The sequence below is a fragment of the Delphinapterus leucas genome, chromosome 8 (genome assembly GCF_059928025.1).
Source record: "Delphinapterus leucas isolate spDelLeu-1000000601 "Yukka" chromosome 8, BTC_Dleu_Yukka2, whole genome shotgun sequence".
Taxonomy (NCBI): Eukaryota; Metazoa; Chordata; class Mammalia; order Artiodactyla; family Monodontidae; genus Delphinapterus; species Delphinapterus leucas.
Genome location: NC_143136.1, coordinates 31683438 through 31694627, shown reverse-complemented (window position 1 = coordinate 31694627; position 11190 = coordinate 31683438). Strand labels below are relative to the sequence as shown.

At 41.5% G+C, this 11190-nt stretch overlaps 1 protein-coding gene across 1 annotated transcript; it reads left to right on the top strand.

Moving 5' to 3' along the window:
- The first annotated feature begins 208 nt into the window (after nucleotides 1-208).
- On the top strand, nucleotides 209-1782 carry LOC149748530 (non-histone chromosomal protein HMG-14-like). Its single transcript, XM_089916486.1, has 2 exons — nucleotides 209-664; nucleotides 807-1782. Exons 1-2 carry the CDS (start codon nucleotides 487-489, stop codon nucleotides 935-937), a joined length of 309 nt encoding a protein of 102 aa, XP_089772612.1. The 5' UTR covers nucleotides 209-486; the 3' UTR covers nucleotides 938-1782.
- Nucleotides 1783-11190: the final 9408 nt, after the last annotated feature.

Sequence of the window (11190 nt, the reverse complement as noted above, 5' to 3'; positions counted from 1 at the left end):
TCTGGTGTGCTTGGTGCATCACTTCCACTAACACATGGAGGTCCTTCAAGATGATCCACTTCCCTTCGTGCTAATTCACTACGCACCAAGTAGCCCTCAAACCTGAAGCCTAATTCTATTTGCCATGTTGTTATTTCAACCAAAGTGTGAAAAACTTTTTTTTAAAAAAATAACTGGTCAACTGATCCACAAGTAGAGGGGGGAAAAATCAGTGAAAACAACTAAAATTTGTTAGGGGTTTCTCTTGCTTTTTTTGTAAATTATGAATGAAGGACCTAGAAGATATGCAGATGGCCAACAAACATATGAAAGGATGCTCAACATCACTAATCATTAGAGAAACGCAAATCAAAACTACGGTGAGGGGCGGGTCCCAGGAGCTCGGGCAGCCGGAGGAGCGGCAGCGGCCAGGCAGCCCAGCTTTGCGAAGGCTCTCGGCGCGCCGCGGCCCGCAGGCACCGGGCACGCGCCTGCCCCGCCGTCCAGATGCCCAAGAGGAAGGTCAGCTCCGCCGAGGGGGCTGCGAAGGAGGAGCGCAAGAGGAGATCGGCGAGGGTGTCAGCTACACCGGCTCCCGCAAAAGCGGAAAGGAAGCCAAAAAAGGCGGCAGGAAAGGATAAATCTTCGGACAAAAAAGTGCAAACAGAGCTTCCCTGGTGGCGCAGTGGTTGAGAGTCAGCCTGCCGATACAGGGGACACGGGATCGTGCCCCGGTCCGGGAAGATCCCACATGCCGCGGAGCGGCTGGGCCCGTGAGCCATGGCCGCTGAACCTGCGCGTCAGGAGCCTGTGCTCCGCAACGGGAGAGGCCACAAAAGGGAAAAGGGGAGCAAAGGGAAAACAAGCTGAAGTGGCTAACCAAGAGAATGGAGAAACTAAAAACAAGGAGAGCCCAGCTTCTGATGAAGCAGGAGAAAAAGAAGCCAAGTCTGATTAATATCACACACCTGGTCCTATCAGTGGCCCCAGTCTCCCTTCTTGTACAATCCAGAGGAATATTTTTATCAACTCTTTTGTAAATGCAAGTTTTTTAGTAGCTCTAGAAATATTTTTTCAAAGGAGGGAATCCCACCTCATCCCATTTGTTAAGTGTAAATGCTTTTTTTTTAAGAGATGAAATCATTTGCTGGTTGTTTGTTTTTCTGGTAAAACCAGAAAATAGTGGGATATTGAATATGGGAGGTTTTGATTGTCTTGGGTGTCAGCTTAACCTTCCACAGATGGAGGGTAGCTTTTCTATCCTATAATACAAAGCATACTAAATGGCAGTTTGGAGTCAGTTGTGCATTTAATGTTTTAAACACTTTATATTACTTCTCTTTCCATGTTGTTTTTGGTAGAATTGTTTCCTAAAGCAAACCACTCACCCCTTGATCTTGGCTCTCCCGGGCAGAATTTTGTGCACTCTGTAACATATTTGGTCATGGTTGTCCAGTTCTTCTAGAAACTGTCAATGTGCTATGAACGATTGACAATTTGAGTATGTAGTGTATATGATATTAAACTGTGAATTAGTGGGACTTAACAATGTAACAGCATATCAATATTTGAAGATATTGGTACTTGATACCCTGTGAAGAAAAATTTGCCTCCAAATTTTAAGCTGGAAAGTCACTGGAATAACTGTTCAGAAAAGAATCACAACTACATAATTTTTTAGATTTTTGGTACGTATGTTGAGAATTGTGTACAAATTGAAATGTCTGTGTACTGATCCTCAAAACAACCAATAAAATCTCAACTATGAAAGAAAAAAAAAAACTACAATGAAGTATCACCTTACACCGGTTAGAATGGCCATCATCAAAAAATCTACAGACAGGGCTTCCCTGGTGGCGCAGTGGTTGAGAATCCGTTTGCCAATGCAGGGGACACGGGTTCGAGCCCTGGTCTGGGAGGATCCCACATGCCGCGGAGCAACTAGGCCCGTGAGCCACAACTACTGAGCCTGCGCGTCTGGAGCCTGTGCTCCGCAACAAGAGAGGCCACGATAGTGAGAGGCCCGCGCACCACAATGAAGAGTGGCCCCCGCTTGCCACAACTAGAGAAAGCCCTCACACCGAAACGAAGACCCAACACAGAAAAAATTAATTAATTAATAAACTCCTACCCCCAACATCTTCTTAAAAAAAGAAAAAAATCTACAGACAATAAATGCTGGAGAGGGTGTGGAGAAAAGGGAAACCCTCTTGCACTGTTGGTGGGAATGTAAATTGATACAGCCACTGTGGAGAACAGTATGGAGGTTCCTTAAAAAACTAAAAATAGAACTACCATATGACCCAGCAATCCCATTACTGGGCATATACCCTGAGAAAACCATAATTCAAAAAGAGTCATGTACCACAATGTTCACTGCAGCTCTATTTACAATAGCCCGGAGATGGAAACAACCTAACTGTCCATCAATAGATGAATGGATAAAGAAAATGTGGCACATATATACAATGGAATATTACTCAGCCATAAAAAGAAACGAAATTGAGTTACTTGTAGTGAGGTGGATGGACCTAGAGTCTGTCATACAGAGTAAAGTAAGTCAGAAAGAGAAAAACAAACACCGTATGCTAACACATATATATGGACTCTAAAAAAAAACGTTCTGAAGAACCTATGGGCAGGACAGGAATAAAGACACAGACGTAGAGAATGGACTTGAGGACACAGGGAGGGGGAAGGGGAAGCTGGGACGAAGTGAGAGTGGCATGGACACATATACACTACCAAATGTAAAATAGATAGCTAGTGGGAAGCAGCTGCATAGCACGGGGAGATCAGCTCAGTGCTTTGTGACCACCTAGAGGGGTGGGATAGGGAAGGTGGGAGGGAGACGCAAGAGGGAGGAGATATGGAGATATATGTATATGTATAGCTGATTCACTTTGTTATACAGCAGAAACTAACACACCATTGAAAAGCAATTATACTCCAATAAAGATGTTAAACAAACAAAAAAAGAATGTAGGACCTAAAACTTTTTGACAAATAAAGCAAATATTTCAGCACAACCATGGAGTGTCAGTGAGACAGGGTGGGCCAGGGCAGCCTCCCAGCAAGGGTCTTGCAGTTGCTTGGATTATCTTACAAGTTCCACATGAGGGTCGTCTTTTACATCTAAGTGTTTCTCCCCTCTTTCTTTTGGAAAAAGATAGAAATAAATTCTAGCCCAGAGAAAGAAAGATATCGTGGCCTAGGATTAGGAAAAAGATAAAGAAATAAAAGGAGGGAGATCTAAAACTCCTTGCTGAGACCCTTCCTCCCACTGTCTCCAGCAGTCCTGGCCTCATCCCTGAAAATGAGCTTTCAGAGAAGCCCAGAAAGAACTCCCTTTAGTCTTGACTCTCAGATATGTGCACAGTTAAATTTGTTGATCTCAGTGGTTGCAGCAGAAACTGACAGATATCGACATTTAGACAAAATGCTGCAGGCCAGATAAAATTGAGATTAAACCAGAGCGGCTCTGAGGTCCAAAGGTGCCCCTGCTCCCCAAGTCTGGCTGGCAAACACATGGCATCAATAAGTATTAGATATTATCAAGGAATTATTGCTAAGGTTCTTAGGTATGATACTGGTAGTGTGGTTAGAAGGAGATTGGGCATAGTCTTAGGAGATGCCTGCATAAGTATGCAGGGGTGAAGCTTTAATGATGTTTGCAATTTATTTTCAAATGATTCAACAAAAAATATTTTTAGATATCATATATGTATGCATAGCTATATACCTATAAATGTAGATGGTTAAATGACACAAATATGGGAAAAAGGTTAACTATTAAACCTAGGTGGTGAGTATAAGGATGTTCTGTATTTTCAAAGCTTTTATGTTTGAAAAATTTCACAATAAAACTCAGGGAAAAATAACTGCTGTCCATTTGGCAATTATAGTTCCTATCATCAACTATTAACATGGAATTACTTTATTATAAAAATCTGTATCTCTTGAGTTTGGCAAATTTGAACCAATTAACTACAGTCTAAGTGAGATAAAGAATGGACTTTCTAAACCTGGTAAGCTTGAGTGATCAAACCCTTGTCTAGATAGAGTTCACCGTGATGAAGCAAGAATTAAGACCCTCCAAAATACTGTGACATTCCAACTACTCTAATATAAATGTCTGTGGTACCGACTTTGACTTAGGGCACTATTCTCAGCTGTTCATTCATTCATTCGGCGTTTAAGCACCTGCTATGGCCCTAAGATTGGGGAATAGGCACCGTCTGCTCTCCAGGAGCTCCTAGACCACAGAGGAGATGAACATGGGAATGAAGTGGGCAGTGAAGTATGATTCAAGGGGTCACAAGGATAAGAGTGGGGACAAAGGAAGGAGCAGGCATTTCAACTAGGCATCAATGAAGGACCAGCAGGATGGGATTCAAAAAGGAAGCATATCAGTCAGAGAGGTTAATGAGGGATGATTTACAAAAGTGTGGCTGAGTCAGGGAAAACCAACAATGGATGCTGAAGCTACCAACTGTGGGGACCCATTCCCTGCCCTCAGTGTGAAAGGAGCAAGAGGAAGGGGCACTACCAGACCTCAGAGAAAGCAGTCGTGACTTTCATTTGAAGGATCCCATCAGCCTGCAGTGACTCAAAAGAGAGGATGCCAGGGGAGGAAATACCCTGGTCCTGTCCTCCCGTCCAGCTCTCATCTTCCACCAAGACCTCCCACTGGCTCAGCCTAGTACAGAAAGCTTGGTTGATGCAGTCCCTAGAGTTCAGCCCCCAGAGGCAGAGGGCAGGGTAGAGAAGGTCAGGGCCAACAATGTTCTTCAGCAAAATTGATAATGCTGGAGGGGGCATTAAACAGGAGTAGGGGAAGTGTGGGCCAGGGGGGAAGGTAGAGACGTGTCCACTATGGGAGAGTGAAGGACATGTTATACGGCAGGGACAGCATAAGCCAGGGCAGAAGTTAACCTCACGTGCTCAGGAATTGCAGGCGTCTCAAAGTGAGCTTTGAATTGCTTCACCAGTGGAAGAAGGGAATTAGTTGTAGCCATCTCCCTCTCTCATGGACACTCCCTTAGGATCAATCTTTTACCATTTTGGCATTTTTATATATGCAAAATAGATGAGCTTTAAATTCCTTGACAGTTGGTCCATATGGATCTTAGAAACCTTCACATAACTCCACAGTTAAGAGTCTTCCAACTATAAGAGACACCTGCTTAGCTTAATTAGCATAAGCAAAAAGGGAATTAATAACTGAGACATTCAAGAGGTGGCATGAGTTTCAAGCAAAGCCCTATCCAGGCATTGAAATGATGTCACCATGCCTTTATCTCCCTCTCTTCATCTAGTAACTTTACTTTTTCATCTGTTGGCTTCAGTCTCCAGCTGATCTTCTCTAGTTGGTGGCAAAGATGGCCACAGAAGTTCCAGGGATATTTTGTCTTTACAACCAGTGAGCCAGGAAAAAAGAAGAGCAGCTTCTTTCTCATTCAGCATTCCTATCAGTCCCTCAGTGTGGATTTACATCAACCCTGATTGTGTTAAATGCCCACCTCACCCAAACCTAGTATCCAAGGAGGAAGAAATCTTTGTCATCCAAGGTCGTGTGATCATTTTGTGAGGGAAAACGGCGGAGGAGGGGTTGTAATTAGGCCTGGGCAATTCATAAATGACCAGAGTAATGAAGAGACTAAAATATAGATGGATGTTACTGCAATCCACATGCTGTGGATCCACCCTTTTCTGCTTCAATTCTCCATTTTCCTCATTCATTCATGCAGCGTTTTTGAAGATTCACTTTACATCAGGTGCTGTAAGAAGAGTAACACACCAGTGAACCATAAAGCCCAGCTGTATCTTATAATCCCTTTCTTATTTTTGCAGTTGTTATTGTTTGCCATGATTCATATACCCCTCCAAAAATAATGCAAAGGCTATTATAATTCTACAGTTTGTTTTATTTTCCTGCATATACATTCATTCAGCCAATAATTTATTGAGCAATTAAAATGTGCTAGATAAAACAGTGAATATGAATATAAAATTTTAAATGTTTGGGTGTTTTTATTTGCTAAAATCTAAATTAAGAACTCTTTAGGGCTTCCCTGGTGGCGCAGTGGTTGAGAGTCTGCCTGCTAATGCAGGGGACACGGGTTCGAGCCCTGGTCTGGGAAGATCCCGCATGCCGCGGAGCGGCTGGGCCCGTGAGCCACAGCTACTGAGCCTGCGCGTCTGGAGCCTGTGCTCCGCAATGGGAGAGGCCGCGATAGTGAGAGGCACGCACGCCGCGATGAAGAGTGGCCCCCGCTTGCCACAACTAGAGAAAACCCTCTCACAGAAACGAAGACCCAACACAGCCAAAAATAAATAAATAAATAAATAAAAAGCCAAGCATTTGAAAAAAACAAAAAGACTCTTTAAACAGTGAATAACACTACAACCATTTAAAATAAGTTTCCATGTCTACAGCTCTCTGTTGATATTGGTGTTATTGCTGAAGAAATAATACAATTTTTTTTTACCATAAGGAATGAAAAGAAAGTGATCTTTATGTCCCTTTTTAGGGATTTTTAAAAAATATTCTCAGTCTATTATAAAATATTTAGTAGATTATTTTAAGTCTTGAATAATCATGCTGTACCTTTATCACAGTAATGAGAAGATTTTAGCACAAGGTTATTTTCATAAGTATGAATTACATATTTTGTTTATGAGCTATAGTATTTGAATTTGAATGTCTTAATAAATTTTTTTTAAGTTATAGAAAAGATTTACTCTGTTGACCTTTTTAATACTCTGCTTTCCCTTTGGCTATCTATCCTAAGCTTTTCTTCCATGTTAGTAGAAATTGTTGCAGTGAGAGGAGTGGAAGTGCCAGCCAGTCAGAAACCAGCATATTAAAAAGGTCAACATCGTACAGTTTTCTTCTATAATTCATAAAAATTTAAACATCCAGTATTTCATCTCAGGCCCAAGATTGTAATAAAAGCAGAAAATGGCACAATATTAATTCATCTTCATGACAAATATTGTAATGTGAAAAGGAAGTATACAAGCTACAAATATTTGGTTACCATTTAAAAAATATCTTCCATCCTTTACAATGTAATGAGAGTAAATTTATACTTCCTCAAGTTGAGCCCTTTCACTAAATACCTACTGCCTTTTAAATTAATAGGACTCCTTTGGGACTATACTGAAATTAGACTTAATCCCCAAGAGAGCTACTAGTACCACTAGTAGCTAATAAAAGACATTCATTATTTTTAAAAAATAAGTAGAAGTTTTATTTTAGTTAATAGTTCACTTTTGCTGTTATTAAGTTATTTGAATATGACTAATTATAATATTCTCACCATTTTAGATGGTTAGTTCATTTCTGCCTTTATATCAACATAATTCCCAAATAAAGTAGTATTCCTTCATGATTAATTCTATCATATGACAGAAGTTGCATTATATAACTAAGAAGAACAGAAATAAGGGCTTGTATATTCAGAGTCTGAAAGAACTCAGTCAATCAATTCAAATCAGACAGTAAGCCTCATATGCATTCAACACAGTTTTGTATTTGTCTTTTCATTTGTGTGTATGTGAGGTGAGAGGGAGGAAAACCGGAGACCTAGCAGGACTCAGAATCCAGCTCAAATCATTTATTTAAAGGACTGATGGCAGAGCTGTGAACAGGAGTGAGGGAACCTGCAAGGTGGATGCAACCAGAGACTAGCAACAGCAGAATTTCATGAATGCCTCTAGGAAGAGGAGCAAGGGGAGGAGATGCTGGCGCAGCCCTGTAAGATCTGGAGCTCTGGTTGAGGAGCCGGCACCAGGAGCCATAGCATGGAAGGATGAAGCCCGTGGCCAAACAATGAAGAAGAGCAGGGAGGAGAGAGAAGGGAAGAAATACCTGGACCTCTCTCCTCCCCCATCCTACTGACCAAACCCAACCTAATGCCAGCTGTCAAGGAAGCCTGGGTGAGGGAGGCACCAGGACCAGGCTCTCTGGCTCAGAGCCGGAAAAGGATAGGCAGAGGCACAAACGAACAATAAGCAACAGAGATGTTAAAGGGGGACTCAAGGAGACCTTACTGAAGGCAGTATTTGAGGTCTCCTAATATTGTGAGAAGGAGCACAGTGAAAGGAGCTGAGAATGGCTGGACAAGAAAATGGAGATGAATGGAGAGAATGAAGGAAAAAGTAATCAAATATACAGCTCTCTGGGTCGGACTCAAATGTGGGTGATGCTCTCCCTTTTAGAGTATCATTTGAAAAGCTGCCTTAAATGATGTTAAAAATAAATAAACGACTGTATAGAATATTCCTGGCGCATTCATTTTGAAACGGGAGATGATGCTGCGAGATTGTGAACTTCCATCTTTGGTAGTTTTTTTCTTTTATGAGAGCTTTGGGCATTAAAAAAAAAAATCCCCTATAAGACCTGCCATTCCAAGTTCTTTTGGTATTCAACTTGCTCTCGATAGAGTGAATACAACTAGAGTGTTGAGTGACTTGTTACCAAGAGGATCGTTGCTGCTTGCCTTTTTACCATAGCTTATTTACTACTAACAAATATCATCTTGTGATGATGTGCCTTCCACCCGCTGGATCCCAGAGTGCTTTATGAACTACGAATGCAGGAGTAGCTAAAATAGAGTTCTCTCTGGGCTGGAATAAGACAGCTGTTAGCCTTGCAGAGATGTTGCACAACAGCCTGAGTGCAAACCAGGGAAGCGTTCTCAATCTAATTGAAACTGCAAGAAGAATTTTAGTTGATGGACTAATTGCTGAGGCTGGCATTTATTCAAAAAACCAGGGCTTATTCTTCTCTGGTAGTGAGCAAGATTCTTCACTGAGTTCCATTTAATAGATCCTGTTGCTTCCATTTAAGAGATGAGGAAACTGAAGTTCAGGGCCACAAACTGTGCCCAAGAGAATTGGGTTGTGATGCATGCCTTCTGAGTTTCCGGTTGCTATTTATCTTCGGAGTCACATGGCAAACAAGAGCATCAGCAGGGAAACAATGACTTGGTACCAACGTGAGAGAAACAGTACACCCGAGGTGTGCATGTTTTTTGCAGAAATTGGGCTGCTCTGGGAAGGTCACCATGTGATCCTGGTTCAACTGGACCCTACATAGTTTATGAACTCAGGCAAGTTCCAAGAGCCAGAGGTGGTATGAATGCAAAACACTCTTCTGCCTTTAAGAAACAGCAGATTGTGAGTCAGTGAAACTTTAAACTGATTAGTTTGAGGTGGGCTTCTCTTGCCTCACACTTCTTTCATGCTGGAATGTCACATTAATTGGTTCTTAATTGAACAATGTGCATCCAATTTTCAAAACCCAGCAGAGTCTAAAACAGGAAGTCAGACTCTTTTTCTTTGGAATAGAAAGTCATATGGGTAAAGATACAGTTCATAAGGATTAAACTCTCACAGAGGTTGGAAGCTGTCATGCAAGCATTCTTCTACTCAGCACTGTAAGGTATAGTCCTTCGGGTTGTCGATTTTCACATGGAAAAGCATTTTAATGCTACTTACCTGCAGGAGACCTACTTACCTACAGGAGACCTACATCATCTTGTACTTGAGCTATAAGATGACGCCAAAAACTTTCTCAGCTGCTTGATTTCTGGAAAACCAAGATCTCTAACTGTAGCTGTGTGTTGTGTATGGTTAATTATCCATTTCCTCTGTAAATAAATAAGTTGCTCTTAATTTGTGTATGTAACATAAGCCGTCATTTGATGGTAGCTAGTTAAGTCCTAGACGCGAGAGTTTCTTATCTACAGTGAAATTTGGGCCAAAAGGTCTACTTTCCACCTGTTTAAATTAAAAACCTGTTTGTTCATGTTCTCTCTTTGGAAATCTTTCATGTACGGGCAAGTTTATTTTTCTCTCCTGAAGAAATATTATTTTTAAACAGGATCTGTGTTCTGAATTCACATGGTGTGAAAAGTCAGAGACAGAAGGAAAGTTGCCTTCTGGCAACAAATAAACCTTTGAAAAAAACTTGTCAAGTTGCTGTGCTATTTTTTTCCCCCAATATGGCTGTGCCTGGGGAGAGAAAATGAAGCAGAGTTCCTTAGCTCAGGACACTTAAGAATTAGATATTTGTTTGTTTTCAGTCACATCTGTATCACACTCATCTTACAAGTGACAGAAGGACTTTTCTAATTGCATGCTCAAACATGGATCATTCATCAAAGTTGGGGTATTTCTGCCTCTTGCAACAGCAGTAGAAATTACATTCTTTCTCCACCTTGCATCATAAAATATGGTCTTATATTGGGCTTCCCTGGTGGCGCAGTGGTTAAGAATCCGTTTGCCAACGCAGGGGACAACGGTTCGAGCCCTGGTCCAGGAAGATCCCACATGCCACGGAGCAACTAAGCCCGTGAGCCACAACTACTGAGCCCACGTGCCACAACTACTGAAGCTTGTGTGCCTAGAGCACATGCTCTGCAACAAGAGAAGCCACTGCAATAAGAAGACCATGCACCGCAAAGAAGAGTAGCCCCTGCACGCCACAACTAGAGAAAGACTGTGCAGCTACGAAGACCCAGCACAGCCAATAATAAATAAATAAAATAAATAAATGTATTTTTAAAAATAAAATATGGTCTTATATATTATAACAATTAGTTAGCAATTGATAGAGACTTTGCTTCTTTCAGGGATGCACTGGTCCCATGGTTATAATGAAGGTAGATAGAAAAGGGAAGAAACAGCCCAGGAGACAATGCCATTTTAACCACAATCTCTCTGATTTTCTGGTGTGTGTTATGATGACATGTTGGATTAAGGTGCAGTTAGATTATGATTTTAAAAAGAAAAAAAACACTGTAATCACCAACAAATCAAATACTACTTGATTTGTTGCTATTGCCTCTCATTAATGAAGAATGCTTGTAGACTTGCATCCTTTAAAAACAGAGCCTGGAATAAAGGTTAACCAAAGAAACAAACCATGATCTCAATGAGTTAATGCTGAGCATCTCCAGCTGTGGAAGGCCTCTGACTCTCCATCCTTGTGGCAATTTACTATGCTGATACCCTGATCACACATCTTCAAGTTAATTAGTCTCATTTGCTCAACACCCATTCCTTCTACTCTAACAAGACTTCCTTAAACTTCCCTGGGACCAGATCTGGCATCAGAGAAGCAAGCAGAGCAGCAATGCTGCCACAGGAGATAAATGTTTCACTGGGTACAAACTCAATAATAAGTGCAACATGTGACAA

Coding starts and splice junctions, on each gene's coding strand:
- LOC149748530 (XM_089916486.1), top strand. CDS start 487: ATGCCCAAGAGGAAGGTCAGCTCCGCCGAGGGGGCTGCGAAGGAGGAG. Junction 665..806: donor AGAGCTTCCCTGGTGGCGCA/GTGGTTGAGAGT, acceptor CCGCAACGGGAG/AGGCCACAAAAGGGAAAAGG.